At 36.8% G+C, this 22,629-nt stretch overlaps 1 protein-coding gene across 13 annotated transcripts in view; it reads left to right on the top strand.

Annotated features, from left to right (window-relative positions):
- The window catches only part of IL15 (interleukin 15), a 64,913-nt gene that overhangs the window by 17,751 nt on the left and 24,533 nt on the right, over positions 1-22,629 (top strand). For 9 of the 13 annotated variants that reach the window (XM_014531705.1, XM_005884192.2, XM_005884195.2 and 6 more), the window contains one exon: positions 4,493-4,614. The exons of 3 other annotated variants lie outside the window; for them this stretch is intronic. In XM_014531705.1, the coding sequence (XP_014387191.1) occupies positions 4,549-4,614 (66 nt within the window). In that variant the 5' untranslated portion in view covers positions 4,493-4,548. Of the gene's footprint in view, positions 1-4,492; positions 4,615-22,629 lie in introns of those variants that run through there. One more of the 13 variants, XM_005884191.2, reaches the window with a different exon arrangement.

Genomic DNA, 22,629 nt, shown 5'->3' with positions numbered 1-22,629 from the left:
ATTGTCCCCATTCTGCAGAGGGAGAAACAGAGGCCCTAAGACAAGGGTGGGCAACCTTTTTGTGAGTGCGTGTCCAAACCAGCAAAATCTCTGACTCAAAATTCTTCTGCGTGCCAACCCTAATTTTTTGAGAACATGTTACGCCTACTTGATATCTCTTAAGGTGTATGTATGTGAAGAACCTTGAAGAAATAATAAAATTCATTCGAGCGACAAAAATACAGTATATGATGATGAAAAATACATTTATTTTTTAATGTATACATGTACACTGATAGTCCGACAGAAAACTTTATGACTCCGTTTGATATTATCAGTGGGACTTTTGCTGCTGCATCACTGAAGACAGAGATTTTACATCAGGTTTATATTTCGTGACCTTCAGAGATATGCACAAGCTACTACTTTCATCTGTCAGGCTTCTTCTATTATGAGACTTTACAAAATTCATCACTGAGAACAAGATTCACAAGCGTATGTGGATGAAACCAAAACACTGGTTGGATCTAGGAAGGCAGGGAGAGTTAAGGCAGAGGCATAGAAATTGCTCTTCCCCTCTCTTGTCAATCCATGTCTATGGTCTTTAAGATAACTTGTTATGTAAAATTATTTATTTATCTAAGATGCACCTACACTGAATTTATCTGAAAAATAAAAAAGTCGATATTAAGAAAAAAATTGTAAATGGAAGATTATAAGAGAGGGTTTCGCGTGCCAGCAAAAGTTACTGGCGTGCCATGTTTGGCACGTGTGCCAGGGGTTGCCCACCCCTGCCCTAAGAAATTCATTAACTTTCCCTAAACCTTAATGTTAGTAAGTGGCTATGTCAGAATTCAAATCCAAATCTGTTTGACACCAAAGTTGTGCTATAGCTAGATCACAGTTGTACAACAGAAACTTCTGCAGTGATGAAAATAGTCTGTGTCTGGCCGATGTGGCTCAGGGGTTGAGCATCAGCCCACACACCAGGAGGTCACCAGTTCGATTCCCAGTCATGGCATATGCAAAGATTGTGGGCTTGATCCCCAGCAGGGGGCGTACAGGAGCAGCCAATCGATGTTATTATTTCTCATTGATGTTTCTATCTCTCCCACTCCCTTCCTCTCTCTCTCTAAATATCAATAAAAACATTTTTTTTAAATGTTTTGTATATGCTGTGTGCAGTATGGTAGCCAATAACCGCATGAGTACTTGAAATGTGGCTAGCTCAACTGAGGAAGTGAATTTCCAGTTTCATTTTATTTTAATTCACTTATGATTATATTTAAGTAGCCATATGTGGCTAGTGGCTACTAAATTGGACAGCACAACTCTGGATACTTTTTGTATGTGGCAGACTATAAGCTAATGGGAAAACAAGCCAGGAAAATACATTAATAGAATATGCTATTCTTTCTCCATTTCTAGAGTTTCCCTAGATCCCACATTAAAGAAAAAAGGCTGATCTGTTGCCATATGGAAGATTCGATTTAAAAATGAATTAGTGACTGCCTCCTCTGGTTCAGGCACTTTATTAGGCTTTGGGCATTCTAAATTACCAAGCTACGGTTCCTGTCTTCAAGGAGCTCATAATCTCAGTAACTCTGAAGAATATGTTATACATTTTTCCCCAGAGTTTCTTCATAGATGATAACACAAAAATTTAAATCTCTCCTCTCTAATTCTTTGCAGTGTTTTGCCTTTATTTTTAATATTTTCTTAACAAACATAGACTATTCTTTTTTTACTGCAAAACAGACTTATTGATGCCAACTCTGAAATGTTGCTGGAACCACTCTCCTCATAATCCATTTACAATTATCCATTTTCAGAAGTGTCAGTCCTGTAGTATTCTGGTCACTTCCAATTATTTGTCTAGTCCAGCGGTTCTCAACCTGTGGGTCACGACCCCTTTGGCGGTCGAACGACCCTTTCACAGGGGTCGCCTAAGACCATCCTGCATATCAGATATTTACATTACGATTCATAACAGTAGCAACATTACAGTTATGAAGTAGCAACGAAAATAATTTTATGGTTGGGTCACAACATGAGGAACTGTATTTAAAGGGCCAGAAGGTTGAGAACCACTGGACTCTAGTCTATTTGAAATCCCAACCACATCTCCATATGTTCCTCCAGTTCATGTAATAACTGTAGTAGGGGGAAAGGGGTGCCTTCTAGCTTCCTCTTTCTAGTTCTAATTGTTGGAAGTTAGAGACTGAGAGGGTGGCATAGGACCAAAGGGCCAGATGTCTCCTGCTTAACTAGGCCATCCTCTGTTGGTTGTTGCTTCTTTTCCTGGCTAACAGTAACTGATCTTTGATACCTTCTGTATGAGAGGGTTCTAAAGTTGGGCCCTCTTATAGGATATGTGTGTGAGTTCTTCCACATTACATATAGTGGCCTCCCCACTGGCCTTCTGTGGGTGATCAGGCTTAACCTCCCCTGGTGGTACAGCTCAACAGTTCTCATTATCTGAGACCCATTGGAGGCCAGGCTTGATCACAGCTTTGCTGGATCAAACACTGGAAACAAAATATGATACTTTTCTCCATTATTTTTTTTCTTTTGCCAGGTAAGTTTAAGAGCAAGTCAATAACACCATTAGCTGATATCCAGCCAAGGGATAAAATGCCAGTCTGTTTTCTTTTGCCAGGTAAGTTTAAGAGCAAGTCAATAATACCATTAGCTGATATGATAGCCAGCCAAGGGATAAAATGCCAGTCTATATTAATCATCTCTGGCTGCCATAAAAATACCATACCTGGACTTCTGGAAGCTGGGAAGTCCAAGATCAAGATCAAGATACTGGCTGGTTCACTTCTCTGATGAGGACTCTCTTCCTGGATTGCAGATGGCTGCCTCCTCACTATGTCCTCACATGGTGGGGAGGAGAGAGGAAGCAAGCTCTCTAGTGTCTCTTCTTATAAAGGCACTAATTTTATTATGAGGGCCCCACCTTTATGCATTCACTTAACCTGATTACCTCCCAAAAGCCCCATCTCCAAATACCATAACATTAGAGGGTAAGGTTTCAATGTGAGAATTTGGGTTCAAAACATAATCTCTCTGTGTATAGCCACATAGCAATTTTCATACTGTCCTCAGCTTGTGATTTCAATCTTTGTCTTTCCCTGACTGGTATTTTAGTCTCCTGTATATGGACTGGGGTTGGGCTCTTGAAGTAGAGTTAGTGATTTGTAAGTCATAGACATATTAAGGGTTTGCCTACCTCTGCGTTAGTCCTGGAGCAGGTATCTGATGTAGCTAAGAAACTCCTTTAGACTGTGGGCCAACCTAATGCTTCTTTATTCCCAACATTGGGTTTTAGTCACCAGTTCCAGGGAAAATGTAAAGCTACATTTAAAATCATATTAAAATATCATTCCTCACCCACCCTCTTGAATTCTGAGCCTCCACAAGAAACATTCCCTTTGAGTAACACTACTTCAAGGCCAGCTCAAATGTACCTACTCACTGAAGTCTTTCCAAGTTCCTTATCTTCCTCATCTCTATAGAATTAATTGCCTCACTCTATTTTTACATGGGGCTTTCTTCACTCTTCTATTGAAACACTAACAGCTTTATTTAGTTGTTTGAAGTTTTCCCCACACACAGGTTGGTGAGTTCCTTAAGTATTAAAACCAGTTATTAGAGCATCTAGTATAGGTCCTTATATACAGGTTTGAGTAAATATTTTTCAATAAATAACTCAAGAAAGTACCAGTATGCAAACATATATATTGAAAGTCTAAACTTTTGGACTTAACATTATATTAACCTTTAACTATATCAGTAACAGTCAGAAATAAGATTATACATACAATTTTATTATTAATATAGATATTCTTTATATCATGAACCATTCTGAACTTTGGCTAAAGTGTTTCTTAATTTATTTTACAAAGTAGGATTTATAATGCTTAACTCTTTTAAATGCTGTAATTAAGTTACACTACCTTTTAAGTAGGAAATATACTACTTTATGGTTTCCTAATGGTATAATCTGTTGGCATAGTTAAACTCCTTCAAAATGACATATTCCTTGAAGACATGATGTATTTTACTACTGAGTGTCTGCAGGGAGACTTTGTCACTTCACTCTTAGAATAAATGTTTGCAACTTAGAGATGGTCAGTAATGACATCGAGTCCACAAACACATTTGACATCACATTTGCTTTGTGGGTGTTTTTTTTTTGTGTGTGAGAAAACAAAAAAACATTTCACTGGAGAACTGTATGAAATGTTATAGTTTCTTTTAAATGATGTATGATTATTTGTCTTCCAAATGAAATAGTCAACATGGATTTGAGTTAAGTTATGGGGAAGTCTGAAGGTTTTAGGAAAAATTAACCCCCCCAAATTCCTATTGACTTCTGAAGCTTTCTCCATATGAGTCTTCTTGTTTTTTCTAGCCTGATCTGTGTGGCGGTAACTAAATGTGAGGATGGGAGAATCGTTCAGTACGTACTCTTAAATCATTTCACCCCTCTCCTTGACTCCTACAGAATTCATTTCCACATACGGCCATCTGGTTCTCTGAAGCAGTGCCCCATCATGTGCCATGCTGGTGTTGTCACAGGACGCAGAGAAGTCAATGTTAGCATATAGCCAGCCCACAGGAAGTCATGTAAGTAAGGTTTTAAGAATTATATCAGGCAGTATAGATTTTTTAATGTAAGCATGTAATGAATAATAATGAAGATGTGGCAAACCAGGTGAAGTTATATATAGGGTGTCCCCCAAAATGCATATATACACTTTTAATATTTATAAAAGTAGTGTTTATTAAATTATATTTCATTTTCAAAATTGAGCTATCAGCTGTTGAAGTGTGCATACATTTTTTGAGCACCTGTATATACTCAGAAATTTTTTTTTTTATATTTTATTGATTCTTCACAGAGGAAGGGAATGCATATATACACTTTTAATATTTATAAAAGTAGTGTTTATTAAATTACATTTCATTTTCAAAATTGAGCTATCAGCTGTTGAAGTGTGCATACATTTTTTGAGCACCTGTATATACTCAGAAATTTTTAAATGAGCATCTTGGCTAAAAAGGAAAATGCCATTTGTCATAGAATATTTAAGGCATTTTCTGAGGACAGAGAACATTGCATATATCAGAGGTGGGCAATATATATTTTTTCTGAAAAGAGCCAGGTGGTAAATATGGTAGGTTTTGTAAGCCAGATGATCTTAGTCATAACTGCTCAGCTCGGCCTTATTGTTGTTTGGCAGCCATAGACGGGATGGGCGTGGCTTTCTTCCAACAAAGTCTTATTTACAAAACAGGTGAAAGGTTTGGCCTGTGGGTCATAGTTTGTCCACTCTTGGCATGCAAGATGAAGACATTCTACATCTCATTTTCTGTAATTATTTCTGTTAATTTGAAAGGAACTGGAGAGCTTAAAATTAAATAATGAATGCAATTCAACTACTCAATTTCTGAGTGATTTTGCCACTGTCAAGAAAGTAGAGAATAATGTAGATTAGGTTTTTTGACTGGCATATTGAAACTTTTGAAAAATATTTTGGAATAATGTAAATTGAAGTTCAGCCTCAAGAACTAAACAAAATAAAGTTACAGACATGGAAACCCAAGAAACTGACTTTCTCTTGATAAAGTGAATACACTTTTATTTTATTTTTGCTTTCAGTAATATTAGCTCTTTCAGAAAAAATCCTGGAGCATGTGTATAGATCAGGAAAAAATATGAAATAAAGGGTTTATGAAAACTGAAACTCTTTACAAGAATCTTAGGAGGAAAAGGTAAATTCCTGTCTTGGGCAATCATTTCTGGCATCAGAAAATAATAAGTAAATAAACATTGAAAGGAAAAGTATGAAGAACATGCCTTTTTCCTATAATTACCTACAAAGTAAAACTTATCCTCTAACTTCATATCCTTCCTTGAAACTGCTCTATTTCCTAGAATTTTAATTAAGAATTCCCCAAACTCAAGAAACGTACGAACAGTCTTAGGGAAAAACACATACTAGGTATTGCTACCATTGAGGAACCCAGCAATCATTAAGAAGTAATATGTCAGGATAAAGAAGGGTTCATACTAGGAATGAAATATGATTTCTGTTAGAGTAATTCATCATATTCATTGATCTAAGGGAGAAAAGGCATATGTAGCATATGTTAATCTCTATAGATGCTGAATAGTCATTTGACAAAATGCAACAGTCATTCTGAATGTTAAGAAAAACAAAAGATGACTCAATAGAGTAAGAGTTAAACATATTATGACCATGACAAACTGAAAGACTGTTTATGCACTAACATGCACATACACAAACATCTGAGCCCGGACACAGCCTTATAAGTAATGTCAAAATGCTACAGGCTTTCTGCTGTGTCTGCTATAAGTACAAATGAAATGAAAAGGGTGCATAGTTCTCACCATTAGTGAAGCTCTCCTGAGTTATTTATTAGTCAGCAAAGCTAGACAGGAGAAAGGAATGTGAGGATAACATTTAGAAAGGTGAAAGTAAAACTGTTATTTGTGGATGACTTAATACTTAGAAAACCCAAAAGAAGCTAAAATGTTTCGATTTCAACATCTAAAAGAGAAAAAAAGATAAATCTGACACACAAAAATTTTTTTTTTGGTTGGCAAAAACAAATCAAAACAAAAAACCCCAGCTACTCTGGGGAAATTCTAAAGGAGAATGATAAACTAAGAAAAAATATCTGCCTCTCAAATAACCAAACATTTTCTCGCTAATATGTTAAATTGTGGGGGTGTGTAGGAAAGTGCAGAGCAATAGAACGATGGGCAAAGATTATGAAGGGATAGTTTGCATTAAAAGAAATACAAATTCCATTTCAACTCATAACAATATTCAACCTCCTATAAAATACTTGGTTTTTACATTTTATTTAAGAACTATGGGAATGTAAGTATATACTTCTAAGTTTGCTTGCATTTCATAGGGGCATTTTCAAGAACCCACAGGAACTAATAAAAATGGTTGTCTGAATAAAGACAAGAGGGTGGAGGGCAAACAGGGTGGCCAGGGACAGGAATCAGGACACGATTTCTAAATGGATACCTCTCATATTGTTTTGTTTTTCAATCATGTGGATAGATTACCTTTATAGAAAAAAATATTATAAAATGTATTTTTTTTTCAAATTTGTAAAACGAAGAATGCATCTCATTTTATTTTGTATTCTTGATTATTATAGACATTGAATTTCTTTAAGTTTTCATTTATTATTCATATTTTCATTTTTTGAAATTATCTCTTCAGTTCCCTACATTTAGAGATATTTTCATTTTTGTAAACCAAATTTTCTAATTCCCTACAACAGTGGCCAGCAAACTGTGGCCCCTTGAGTGTGGCTCTACTACAAAATACCGCTTGTGGGCGCGCACGTACAGTGCGATTGAAACTTTGTGGCCACACTCAGAGAGCCAAAGAGCCGCAGTTTGCCGACCACTGCCCTACAATATAAGCAACCAGTACATTTTAACATACTTATTTCACTTAAAAAAATCTGTTTATCTTATTTTGTTTACTATACATTAACTTACAGGACTTCGTGATTTTTATTTTGTCAAATCTATCAATCTTATTTTCTTAAGTATTTAAAAAATTGTTTTAAAGCTTATCCAGGGTGATATACTTATATATATTTTTAATAGAATGTTTTCTTTATTGATTAAGGTATTACATATGTGTCCTTACGCCCCTCTCCTCGTACCCCCCTATCCCCTGCCCATGCCCTCACCCCCCTGGTGTCTGTGTCCATTGGTTATGCTTATATGCATGCATACACGTCCTTTGGTTGATCTCTCCCCCTTGCTGGAGGGTCCTTGACCAGGAATCGAAACTGGTCAAGACTAAGGGCTGATACTCTAACCACTGAGAAAATCTGGCAGGGCTAGAATGCCTTTTTTTTTAAAGCTGGAATTTGTCATATGATGTGAGATGAGAATATTATTCTTCTCCTAAATAGCTAACCAATGGCTTCTCAGAATGTTTGTTAAATAATGTTCCCTTACCTGCTGTGTCATGATTCAGTGTTTCATGAAGTCATCTATTCATACTTCAGTGACAAATTTATTTTTTTGTGTGGTCAATTTTAACATCTACTAGGTCTAGTTCCTCTTTATTACTTCTCTATCTCAAAATAATTTTCACCAGTGGATTTTTCCCTATCAACTTTAAGATCATAGTGTCAGTTTAACTTTCTATGTCCACTTATATGTCAAGTTCACTTCCGATTTTATTTCTTCTGAGATAATTTGGAAAAATAATAACTCTGTAGTGTATAGTGTTCCCATCCAGGAATAAAGTATACTTCTCAAATTATTTTGAGGATGGTCTTAGGCGACTCCTGTGAAAGGGTCGTTCGACCGCCAAAGAGGTCACGACCCACAGGTTGAGAACCGTTGTTCTATTGTCTGATTTTATTGACTTTTACCCAAATTCAATACATTCCTTATCATGTTCATTCTTAAGAATATAATTTTGTCATTAATATGAACTAAGTAATTTTTTCTACATATTGCTAAGATATAGAATGATGAATATGAAAATTTTTGTTATTTAATTTTTATTTATGATTTATTTTGTTCTAAACCATCCCATATAACTTGCTGTTTTAGTTCTTATGATGCCTCATGTAATTTGCTTAGCTTTGTTAATTAAATAATTGTAGAATATTATACCAGTTGTGGTTTTATTATTTTGAATAATTATAACTATAGTTTCTATTTTTCTGCCATTATTTGTGTTAATCAGAAATTCCAGAAAAATGCCAAATAATATCACCAGAGTATCTTATTCTGATTCCTGAATACAATGGGAATGAATACCTATAGTGATTTGCTAGTAAGCTTGACGTTGGTATTAAATTGAAGGAGATTTTTATTATCTTAAGAAATTGTTATTCTATTCCTTTGATTAAGAATTTTTTTTTTAAAAGAACAGGTGCTGACTTTTGTCAAATGCATTTTTAGGGCACAGTTGTACAGTGTTTGGAGATCGGCTCACTAGAATTTGAAGCCTTGTCTGCCACTTAGTAGCATTGCTATCAGTTTTATCATTTGTCAGATGGACACAGCAATGGTTCCTGCCTCATAGAGGTTCTATAAACAGCACATGAGCTAAGCCTTTAACCTGTTATGCATGGCCTTTGGATTATAGTAGGCACTTAATAAGCAATAGCTATTACTATCATCTATTCAGATGATGACACATTTTTCCTATGGAACAACTTAAAATGAAAGAATGTGAGCAAAGCAAGTCTGACACGAATCAGAAAACAGTGACGTACTTTATTAAGAGCATATATCTGTCTACCCTGTGTTGGAGCACCTATGGTTCAATTCACACCCTATTTTCTTCCTTCTCAGTATGTCACTTACCTTTAAAAAAATGGGTTTGCTTTGCCTAGTCAGCAAGATTAAGAAACAAGTTTGTGTTCTGCTTTTCAGAACTCTATTTATTCACTTATGGGGAGGAAGGGGGGAGTTAAAATCAAATACTAATTTTTGAAACTCTGGATTTTTTAGTTATAATGGGGGATAATGTGAGATGTGTTTATTTTTTGTCATGTAGCAGTGTATATTTTATCACAAATTTTTGCTTGTCTTGTTTTGTTTATTTTTTATTTTGAAAGGCCAGGGAAGAGAGAAAGGCGGAGGAGTGTAATGAGTCTGGAGAAGTAGACAGGAACTAGAACATGTATTACGTTAAAGGTTATTCCAAGTATTATTTTGGGTTGAACCCTAAGGTCAACAAGAAACTTCTAGAGGATTTGAAGGAGGAGGAGAGACATGATAGAATCCATGTTTTACCAGGATCTCTAGTCCAAGAAGAACAAACTTGGGGCCGGGGGCGGGGGGGCTTGTTCTTGGGTAGTGACGAGAGCATTAGGAAGTAGTCCAAGTGAAATTATATGGTGGTTTGGACTCCGATTCAAGGAAGAACGTGGCAGGTTGAGAATAATCAGCGGAAGACAGAATAAAATGCTTGAAGTGACATATCATTGAAGTTAATAGGCCCAAGAACTACTGGGTACTCTGCGTCACTGACGTGGCTCACGACAGGTCAATAGCCTTTGCTTTAGATAATAGTTGCTGTCCAGAAGCACTGGCTTAAAGTCTTTTTTCTATGGAGTGCTCCTAATTAACCATTGACCTCATGTACAAAGTTTGAAATGCAATTCCACTGTGACTGAGGATGGATGAAAATTGTGATATGGGAGAATCACACTGCATTAACTGCTTTGGGCCCTGGCGGGTACGTATTGCCAGGCCCTCGCATGCCGTAGGGCTAGCCATGATTTTAGCTAGTAATTCATGACGGGTTAAGAAACCAGCTAACTAAACTTGTTAGAAAGGTATATAATATAAAATTAAGGACTTTTTGTGCATGGATTTTGTGATATCTTTTTTTTACTTTGTTTTTAATATATATATATTTTTTATTTTTACCTTTGACCCCCTCACCCACCTCTTTGCCCTACCCCCTGCCTCTGGCAATCACCATTCTGCTCTCTGCAGCCACAAGCACCTATCCCACTCTGCCCAACTCACCCACTCAACACAATGCCCCCAAGTGTGGTGTGCATATTTTGTCTCTACAGAATATTTGGAAAATTGTGAAAAGAGTATGAGGATTAGTCACTTACACATAAAAGCATGAACCCCACTGTCACCATCTACCATTAGTAAGGTTATTTACTTAATCCTCAATTTTAAGATACAATAGGTTATCTAAATATTCTGTGGAACCCTAACTTGATATTGTTACCATTTTTTATGGGACATTAAGCTCTGTCTACTGCTACTGTTAGTAAAGTTCACTTTACAGAAATGTAATTTGTGCACTAAAAAAGTATACAGGATGTGTGACTACTTTTTATTAATGCACAGCTTATAATTGTGGTTACATTGCTTTATAATTTTATTAAAATTGTTAATTTTATTGTAAATTGATTTTGTGATAGAGGTCACATTTAGTGCCACATATGCTGGAACATCCTTGTTAAGTGATATTCTCTTTAGAATGGAGGGCCTTTTGAAAGATAGATGCTGTAGATCCTCCATCTACCTTACCAGGTCATGCTGTATTGGGTTCAGCTTCCTTTCCATCGCCTCACCACGCCTCACCCATGCAAGCCTCTGGCTCTCTCTTCAGCCGTCTTCTATACTCCCTATGGGCTTTGACAGAAACTTCTGGATTCCTTTCAAAGAGGAAGCTTGGGTGTGTTAACGCAATCCTCTTCGCTTAACTAATTCTCAGCTTTGTTTTTCAGTCACATTTGGCTGCCTCTTGATTGTGGCTTCCGTTCGTGTTGGTATTTATCCATGATCCCAGAGTGGGTGGGGATGTAGGGGGCAAAACTAAGCCTGCCACCAAATATGCTCACAACCTGCTCCGGAGGAGAGTATCAACCCTTGCTGGGAGGATTTACCTATCATTGGACTGTCTTCTTCTACCTCTGTTTCCCTTAGCCTTCCCACTCTCCTGGCTGAAACATCTGCTTATGACATCTTTCTTATCCTCAGGGCAACCTGTCTTCTAGCCTTCTTAGACAGAAGGTGTTTTCACTCTCACCTCTGCAAGAAACCCTATAGACCAAGTTTCATTTTCAAGGGAGGGGCCTTTGGAAAGCTGGGCGGTAGGGATTTTCCAAGCAGAAGGTGACTTTGCTTTAATTTCTGAGGAGCGCAGTCGAGTGGTAGACACATGGGTCCAAGCTGGGCTCTCTGGTTCCTGCTCTGAGGCTGCCACTTACCCGCTGTGTAAGTTTGGGCAAGTTATGTAATTTCTCTGTTCCTCAGATTTCTCATCTTTAAAATGATGATACTGGCAGAACCTTTGTTATATAGTGGTTGTAATGACAAAAAAATAGTTAATGTGGAAGTAGCTCAGAACAGTGACTGATAAGTAGTATTTGATATTTGTTAGCAGTTATTCTTTTATTATTATTATTGTTATTATTCATAAAAATTATCTTTCTTCTATATATTTGAAGACATAATATCAATAGAATGTGGTAAAGTGATAAATGTAAATATTTTTCTATATAGAATAGCTGTTGTATATTTTTGTATTTTAGTAATCATTACTAGCTACTAATAATATGAAATATGGTATAGTTGAAGGCCTTCTATCTGGTTCAGAGTCATTTTAAATCTGTAGTTGTTTATAATTAAAGAAAGATGGCAACAACTTCTAACCACTGTATTGCATCAAGGGTCTGTCTGTATATGAGAAAATGTACTAGTTTGAGAGCGTTAAAGTCTCATTATTGATCATTACACTGTTTCCAGTGGTTTAGCAATAAGAAGTAAATGGTCTCATAATACCTGTCACTTTTATTTCTTCATGACACGAAGATAAGTATATTTTAATTTTGTTTTCCTTTTATCTCAGTGCTTAATGGAGGCTCAGCGTAGCATTGGGATTGGGAGTGACTTTGTTTTCTTTTTTGTTTCGATCTAGTAGTTTCAATGCCATTTCCATATTTTAATTTTGTTTTCCTTTTATCTCAGTGCTTAACGGAGGCTCAGAGAGCGTAGCATTGGGATTGGGAGTGACTTTGTTTTCCTTTTTGTTTCAATCTAGTAGTTTCAATGCCATTTCTTACTGATTAGTCTCCTTTCTTTTCACATGACCTCACAACAAAATATTATTTTGTGTCATTAATCTATCTTTGATTTATAATCTCAGTGACTTTATCATTTATAAAATCTTAACGGTGTGTATAACAAAACAGAAACACAAACTTCCATTTTTCTCAAAATAAGGGATTTCAAACATTTGTGAGTAGCAAGAATTTTCCATTGACAAATATTCACAGGATCTAGATTAAATAGTAGACTTAATACATTATAACAAGGAACACTCCTAACCACTTAAAGTTTGGGGTTGCCTGATTTAAAAAAACAAACAAACACATAGAGCAGTGACAACAAAGGAAAAATAATTCTGTTTGTAGACCATTATATATGTTGATTGTAGTCTCTAGCTATAGGGAATGGCTTTGATTTTCTTGAAAATACAGTGCAGTTCCTAATCTTCTGGCCTTTAGCTACACAGCCTCTCAACTTAGAACATATCCACTCCTTCTCCCTTCAGGCATGTCTGCTTGCCCTGTAGGTCCCAGCTTCCTTGTTATTTCCTCCTGAAAGTGTCATCTCTATGCATGTTTTTATAGCACCTCCTCGAATATGTCCACTATTATATAATTGCTGTGGGTGTATCTGTCTTCCTCATTGGACTGTGAGCTCAGTGAGGACAGGCATGCCATTGGCCTTGATCACATAGTAGCTTTACTTCGGAGCACAGCACTTAGAGCATTTCAGTGGGCGATCGATATTTGTTGAACAAATTAATTTGGAGTAGACTGGAATAAGATTTTGTTTTTACCTTTGTGTATTCTTTATCTAATTACTAATACAATAGAAGCCCCCTTTTCTGGATCAGGACCCATAGCTGTTTGTCATTCATTGAGTAAGAGAAAACATACAATGATCTGTGTTTTCGCTGTGTGCAACAGATCAGACAATCAGATCAAGTATTCAAATGGTCTCTCCTTAAGTGGTTGCTATATAAGATCAAGGAGGTGATGTGATTTGACTGACTTTGTATTTTTGGCAGTTCCCTTAGCATTTTGCTATGGGGATTATGGTCACCCAGATCAGATACCTCAATTTTGCCTTACCTCATCACCATACTTCCTGCTTTGATGATATCTTTCTGCTTCCTATAGCTTTTCTACAGCTTCCTTGGGCCTCTGGAATGGTACTAATCTCAGGGTCCCACTGTCCTCAAATATTCTGCTTCATACAAGTCCATGTGGTCTCTAGTTAATGGCAGCTTTATATGATCAAGAATGGGATTTTTCTTGATAGACTTTATAGCTTTAGCAGGTCCCTTAGCACATTGCTATAGGAATTAAAGTCAATTATCTGCGATGGAGCCAGACTGTGTTGGTACCACAGAGTGCTATTAAAAATATTGTCTTAAAGGGTTCCAGCACAAGTTTTACATGCACACTGGTCCTGTAAAATATGAGATCCACACCCTATTCCACAAAACAGTAATTGACAAGAATCACATCAATTAGATTTTATTGTGCACTAAACATTTTTGTGAATTGTACTTATGTCAGTTCGGTTTGCCCTCTTTCATTTCAGATTTTGATTTGTACTTTGCGCTCTGTCTCTCACCTCTGCTTACTTTATGAATACACTTTTAATACTTGGTCAACTAAGAGTCATGTTCATATCTGTATCTTTTGAAAATTTGAAGTCAACCATAGTTTTTCTCCTTATTTAAATAATTTTCAGATAATTGACTTTAATTCCTATAGCAATGTGAAGCAGAATATTTGATCTAGTGCACACAATGACTAAAAAACAGCTAAATGTCATTTTGTTGATTTTAAATAACTCAAGCACATATATGGCATATATTTCTTCAGCTATCGAGTATATAATTTTGTTTTTGAAAGAACCATTGATTTTTTTTTTGTTGGCAGCTTTTGAATCTTTTTTTCTTCGTTAAGATAAGGATAGGAATCTTCTTTTCCCCATGATTTACCAGGTTAGGCAGAACATCACAGACCCTCACCAGCTCAGTTGTATTAGGAACGGTGTAGATTGTGTGTGAAACAAAAACCAGTCCTGGGTTACTCAATCACTAAGTCATTTAGGACAAGTCACTACACTGCCAGTCTGGGCTCTTAGCTGGAGGCTCTCGACAGAATTCACCGCCATCTCTGAAGCTCATTGTCTCCAATTTATAAAATGAGCAGTTCTAAAATTCTATTCTTTTCAACACATGTTTGACCTACTTTGGTCAGTGTCCAAGTCTCTGGAAATATTTAATTTATTGCAGCTTCACTGCTTTGAAATTTGTTTATTGGATCTCATAAAGACACATGAGAAAATATTACGTTGTGTGTGAATATTATAGTAAAATTGATTGGAATGTGCCGGGTCTTATCATACTTAATCAGCTATGGGATTGTTTTTCTATTTTTACAAAGTAAAACTCCTTCTTGGGTTCCAATATTTTATACACTCTGCTCTTCTCAAATAAATAAGTTCTCCATTTTTTTCCTTTTCCTCTTATTTCACCAGAAATATCTTTCACAGTATTTGAATACTCTTTGGTCACAATTTATGCATGATTGTTCTTACTTTAATGGGGCATTACTATTTCTGCTGTCTAGGGTAAATTACCAAAACACTTAAACACAGACATCATGAGGGTTGACTGTGGCCAGAGTGTTTAGCAAAGTTGTTTTTCTTTCTTTCTTTCTTTGTGAAATAGGTTGTATGAGACACTGGTGTTGTCATTCTAATGGGTTCTCTTTGAAATTGATGGCCCAGTTGTGACAAGTCAAAGTATCCATATGATGTTATAAAGTGCTAAAGAAAATTAAATGAACAGTTAATTTAGAAATGGGGTCTGAGCTATAACTCCTCTCCCTGGAAGGGAGGATATTATGGGCAACATGCACATGGGGAATGATTTTTTTGTGGTAATAAAGTTGGGAAAATAGCAACCAGAACAGAACAAAACTATTCATGATGCCGTTCAGTATGTAAAGAACAAAAAAAGAATTTTCACTGTGCAAGAACCTCTACTACTATATGTTTGCAATGATGCCTTCATGTAAGGGGAAACAGATGTTTATCTGTTTTTCTTTTGGTTTTATTTTCTCTTAACACCGCCATTCTGTCAGTACGTGGTTTCATAAAGCTGTAGGATTCTCATAGGAAAACGACCGAGGCCGTGTGCTTTGGAAGCCGATGTTGATTTTCTGGCTGGATAGCAATATTTTATTGTAGCTGGGGGGAGTGTGTGACTAGGAGTGTTAGAGGCAGGAAGTCTAACGCCACCAATACCATGTCTACAACTGAGCCATCGCCTGTGTTCTATGTGCTTCATGCCATTGAATGAATATTGTGTTACTGGGGGTTGTTTTTATTATTTTGTTGTTTGAATATCAGAGGTTTGTCAGATGGCTCTGTTTCTTTGGAACACTAGATGGAAAGATTTGTTGCAAAGCTTCTTTCATGGAGATAACTTTATGTCTTGGCGATTACGTCCCATAAAACTTGATCGGAAATCGTCTTTATGAGTTGCCGCCCTGTGTGCTATTAAAAGGTCAGAAGTGGAGCATTAGTTTTAACTCTGAGCCATGTTTGCCCAGCGTGTCTTTTGGCCACGTTCTTCATCTTACCACTTTCTGCCTACAGAACATCACTCCCACCAGCCTTTCTTCAGGGACTCAATAGCCTGTACAACCCATCCCTGCTGTACATCACAACCAAGCTTTGTGGGCATCTTCCTTGGCTACTTGCATTGCCAATACTATATACCATTAATGTTCAGTCATTCACCTCTCCTGTCATGGAGTCTTCAATGAGTATTAATTGAACATTTGGGGCAGATTTTTTTTTTGACTGAAATGAGTATACTTTAATGCCAATTCTTCCTTACTAAAACTTCTTTGTTTCCACTTGCATTTTGCACTTGCATTTTGTAGCCATGTCACCCTGGTTTTATGTCTTTACTGGTTGGCATCTTAAGATATTCAGTTCAGCTGGTACATACCTATATGCTCCCTGTAATTTTGTGCCTGATTAATGTTCTATCGTATGTTAGTTAAGCAGAGCCTGATAGAGGGCCTGTCTTCCAGTATTGTACACCATTTATCTTCTTTCCCAAGAACACCTTTTTTGAAAATCTTCACCCAAGGATATGTTTCTATTGTTTTTGTTTGTTTGTTTTTTGAGAGAGAGAGAGAGAGAGAGAGAGAGAGAGAGAGAGAGATTGATTGGCTGGCTTGTTGGGGAGCACAAGAGACTTGGTTGGAACATTGTAAGGAGGACAGTCTGAGAAAAGGGAAGTGAGTGGAAGGCCACCTGCCCCGTTTATTGGAATTCCGACGTAGGGGAGACTTAGGGGAGTATCGAAGGCGGCACCCCTAATTATTCCTTGATCTTTCCAAACAAGTCTGTGCACGTGCAGACCCCCGGGTGTTTACTGGAATCCTTATGCTTAATCCCTGGATGCCCCTGCCTAGAGGACAATGTAAACACGTGTCCTCCCAAGATTACTCACCTACTGATTGTATCTAAGGATAAAAATTCCAATAAAAGGCAGGAAATCAAGGCTGCCTGGCTTCTTCAGCGGGGCAGTCTCTTAGCCCTCTCTTTCACAGTGAAACTCTCGGAGTAATCTGTTCATCTATTTTTCAGGGGCTGCTGGTCAGCCCCGGCACTGCCTCCCATATGCACCCTGACCGGGAATGAAACTGTAACCTAGGAATGTGTCCTGACCGGGAACTGAACCCGCCACCGTTGGTCCAAGGGGCGATGGCTCCAATCAACTGAGCCACTTGGCCAGGGCCCCGCAGAACACCTTTTGATTGTTACTCCAAACTCTTCTATGAGATGCACTGTGTGAAACATGATTTCTTTCCTCCCCCCCGCCGCCCCTTTTTTTCCCTTAGGAGTTGCATGTTTAATTAACCTGAGTGAAAAGAAGGGGGAGAAGACATTTTTTAAGGGGAATAGAAGTCAGAGTAATCTTTTGCTTTCCCTGGAAACAGGTTGCTCAGCATCCAAGGTGGAGTCTAAACTATACAGATATTTCTTCACCTTTTCCTTTAAAGATAAATAAATAAAGGACAAGTGTCAGTCCGGTGTGGACTGGCTGTTTCTTTGTGCCTTAATGGCCACGGTCGCCCAGATGTTGAAATGCTCTAAGTGGGAAAAGAATTTTCTTTCATCTTCTTTTCAGCTAATGGTGTTTATTTGACGTAAATATTCAGTTCTTAGCTTGATAATGGGTGTCCCAGGGACTCAAAGAGATATAAGAGGATTCTTAACATATGTTTATTCCCATTTAATTTATGTTTTATATCTTTCTACTGGAAACTGAAAAAAAAAAGTGTTTTCCTCCCAAAAGTCAATTACTCTGCATGGCCTCGTTACCCCAAGGTTGGGCTTTCTTTCTTTTCAGGTGATAACCCACAGAATTGGCTTGATATAAGGGTTAGTGCAGAAAGTTCATCCTCTTCTTTGGTTATACATAACTCCAGGCATTAAGTGACCCATTTCGTTGTTTCTGAGGCCAATACTCATTCTTTTCTTTTGGCATCTGGCAGGCTATGGATTTTTATTTAATTCACAAACTTACAACTCATGTTGAAGTAATTTATGCTGAGAAGTGATTTTTCTAGCCAGTTATTCAAATTTTTCAGTTAACGGTCAACATTCGATAGAACGTTTGAATGGGTGTACTGGGCTATCGATTGTCAGTATAAGACTTTGTTCTTTTAGTCTACCGTTCCTCCTTCAGAACCGTAGGATTTTCTGAACGTTTGTTCAGAGTTAACTAAGACAAGTTTAACTATTACCTTCCCATGTAAATGACTAATGCATTAATACCCAGCTTTGGTTCTCCTTATTTATACCTCCCTCTTCTTAAACTGAGATCCATATCTGTTTAAAAAAATGTGAACACTAGGAAGACTTTACTCAATGATGACTAACGGGATTTTCTTTGCTGAGTCTAACCTTGAAAAACATTGATAATTAAATTCCACAAGCAAAATTAATTGTATCTACTAGTAGTTACAGATTTTTCCTTATCAAACTTTTGAACAAAACTACTTCAAGTATAAGGTACTAGCTAGAAATCCAATCAGAAAGTTAGTGCTAGTTTACCTCTGCATGTTCATAACCCATATAAGTAATCTATAGTCACATTTAAAAATATATAAGCTCTATAAGAGCAGAGATGTTTTACTCTCATTTTTCTGCAGCAGCGCTGGTGCACACACACACACGCACACGCACACACACACATACACGTACATACACTGGAAAGTCAAGATTGGAAAGTTCCCTGAACAGTTAGGGAAAGGAGAGAGACATTGTGGTGTCATAGAAACAACCTGGACTTGGTATCTGCTCTGGGTTGTTCTACTAACTGTGGGAATCTGGAACAAGTTATTAACAGCTTCCAGCTCACTTTTATCTTGTCTTTATATTAAGACAACATTTGAAGTTTACTTTTACATCAGTTATTAGTGTAATATGTGTTCGAAGGTGGAGAAGATGATGCTGAAGGGGAAGAATAAAGCTTTAGGCTGGAGAGAGGGTGGTCCAGATTTTCAGGGGAGGGGCATTTCTCACTTTTCACTCTCACCTATAGTTAGAGTTCTTTAGGGGGCTATAACCCAAACATACTGTGAATGGATTTGTACAGAGATTGAATAATGACCAGTCTTAATAGGCAGGTAAAAATGCAGAAACAATATGAATACTTGTAAAAGCAATATTTTTTTGAAAATATAGCAAAGGAAGCAACAATAACAAAGAGTGTCACATACAGATGGAAGTTCCTATCAGGCATATGTGCTGGGAGGTCGGGAAATTTCATGTAGGATCTCAACCAACGGTGACCCAATCCTGAACCTATCCAGCTAATAATTAACACATGGGTTCATCATACAATCAACTGTAAATTCTCACTCTTGAAGAATTGGCAGTCTTTCCTTTCCCATAAAAGGATGAGTGCTGATGACTAGGAATCATAAATTAAGTTATAAAAGCAGGATTGTTTAATGGATTAGGGTCATAGTTTGTTTAATAAGTAAACAGTTGGTCTGAGTGTTTATACTAGCTGAAGTTAAAAAATGATTTGTGATTTTTTTCTCTTTGGTTACGCATTTGATTACTAACTATTGTCAAGTACAATTGTTAGGTTATATCACTAAGAATCTAAAATTGTATTCCATTGCCCAGAAAATTAAATCAGATCCCTTAGCTTGACTCTGAATGTCACATGCAATCCAAATGCCTATTCAAGTGCATTTTCTTTCAGTACCTTCCAGTCAATGGTGCCTCAGGTTTTCTCACTCTCAGATGGTATTATTTATGCTGGGTCTATATTAGCTGGAATATGCTCCTACTTTGGATTCAAATTTTATTCAGTCTTTAGTATTAACCTCAATTGCCACCCCATCCAAAGCCTTCTCTGTTTGCAGCAGCATTTATTCATTCTTATTTATTATTCATTTATTCATGTATTCACAACCACTCCACAAATATTTATTGAGCACTTTCTATGGTACAGGTTGTCCTTTCCTAAACATGAGTTTTATTGCAGGTAGAGTCATATCCAAGTAATTATACTGAGATTGTATTTTAATGTTTATTTTCCCGCCTCTGTAAAAGTGATCTCATAATGGCAATGATTATGGGTTGTTTGTTTGTTTTTTTAAGGAGAGATTATGATAGTGTAAAACATGATTGGGCAGGGAGTTAGGAGGCTGGTTCTGTCTCCTATTGGCTGCAACTTAATTTGGGGCTAATTCAAACAAGACATTTATTAAGCTTCTCTCAAGTTTATTGCAGTGTTAGGCACTATAGGTGATACACAAATAAATGTATTTTATGTATGTTTGTTACTGACATGCATTAAAAAATTATTTTATGGAGCCAGCAATCTAGAAGAAAGACCCTTAACCTGAGACCAGAGGAATGAATGTTTTAGCTCCAGATGATTTTAACCTAATTTTTGTATATGCATTTATATGCATTTTTATGAAGAGATAGTGAATAGCTTTTAGATGTTAAAAGTGTCACTGAGTCCTAGCTGGGTGGCTCAGTTGGTTGGAGCATCATCCCGTGAGCCAAAAGGTTTCTGGTTTGATTCCCAGTCAGGACAGGTACAGAAGGCAACTGACTGATCCGATGTCTGTTGGAGCATCATCCTGTCTCTCTCTCTCTCTCTCTCTCTCTCTCTCTCTCAAAATCAATAGAAACATATCCTTGGGTGAGGATTAAAAAAAAAAAAAGGTGCCATTGATCATAAAAAAAAAGTTAAAAAGCTCATGATCTCAATGACCAGCTAAAGAACAAGAGCCACAGAAGAATAACAATATGCTAAGCTGGGTTTGGAAAATGGTAAAATGGTACCTGCCTGTGGTCATTTAAGGAAAGGCTTTCTGAAAAAAATAACTCTTGGAGTATTTGCCAGCTATCTTTTGGCTTCAGCTTCCACATGGAGAAAGAAGATGAACTATAGGATCTCAGTTATTCTTCCCAGTTATAAAATTTGTTTTTTCCTTGATTAGATTATGAAATGCCTATCAAAATGCCGGCCACATCATGGGGATTCAGAAAACATCTGTTCATTATTCCTGAAATGAAACTTTTAAAATGTGTTGTCCCAAACATATCCACTATCTTGAGTTAAAATTGCAGAATATTATAGCATTAGCTTCCCAATGTTTCATGAATGAAAGGAAACTTAACAGATGTTTATGTCATTGCTCACACTCTTTCACTTGGCAGATCAGAATGTTTAATTCATTAGTCTCCTTTATTGATTCATAGCACTTTTAATACCTTCATATTTTTATTATGCTTTCCATTGCAGCATTTTGGGTCTCCTCATCAGTCTTTATGCTTTGTGAGGGTAGGAACTATCTCAAATCCACCCAATATTATCCAGCACCTAACGCATTTCACCAAAAGGGAGTTTAATAAATGGTGAATGACAAGTGAAATACAGTGGAACCTCATTTCTCAACTTTAGTTAGTTCTGGAAGGCTGTTCCAAAACTGACTCATTTATTCCCATTAGAAATAATGTAAATTGAATTAATCCGTTACAGACCCCCAAATGATTCCCTGTTTTAACCTTTTTCATATACAGTACATGTCTATTGTACTGTTTAATCTATAAATATTTTAAAAACAAAAAGGACATGAAAAGAAAATTTAACAAAAATGAAAGGTACAATAAAAAAACAAAATTTAAAAATAATTATTAGCAGCAATAAAAGCAAAAAAAAAAAAAAAAAAAGCAAAACACACACACCCACACACACAAAAAAAACCACAAAAATATTCACAGCACAACACCTGAGATTTTAACAGTGGTAAACTGACTCATATTCACGCATTCTCTTTTTTGTCTGTCACCTGAGTGGTGCATGACTGATCATACAGATATCAGCATGAAAGCGTTGTCAGGTTGGGAAGTGAGTTGTTCAAGATGGGAGGTGTTCCAGAAATGAAGTTCCACTGTAATCTGTAAATTGCCTACTTCTGTATAGCACAGACGACAGGTTCAAGTCCCACACTACCTTGTCCTCTGTGACTTACTATAGGCAAGTTCCTTAAACTCGCTGCCCTCAACTTCTTCATCTGTAAAATAGAATAATGACAGCATCTACCTCATAAATTTACTGGATTAAAATTAATTAAGTGCTTGGGAGAATGTCATAAGTGAGGAGAATCCAGGTTTGTGGGGACCTCAAGCTTGTATAGTGCCTCATCCTCTAAGAATGAGTATCAATGGTGAAAACAAAATTTGTCAACTAGAACATTTTTAAGGCTTTATTTAGATTAGGAGAAGAAATCATAAATTACAGAAACAAAAACATTGAAAAATACCAAAACATTCCAAAATATTACCATCATGATTAGTAAACATCCGGATTCATCTTTATATACTTTATTTCTTACATATTTTTGTCTGCACTCATACTTCCTCTTTTATATGATAACTAGAGGCCCGGTGCACAAAAATTTGTGCACTGGGGGGGGGGGCCCCCACCCCGGCCT

This window comes from Myotis brandtii, unplaced genomic scaffold, assembly GCF_000412655.1.
Source record: "Myotis brandtii unplaced genomic scaffold, ASM41265v1 scaffold822, whole genome shotgun sequence".
Taxonomy (NCBI): Eukaryota; Metazoa; Chordata; class Mammalia; order Chiroptera; family Vespertilionidae; genus Myotis; species Myotis brandtii.
Note: the sequence above shows the minus strand (reverse complement) of the source record. Positions and strands in the feature narration are given on the sequence as shown.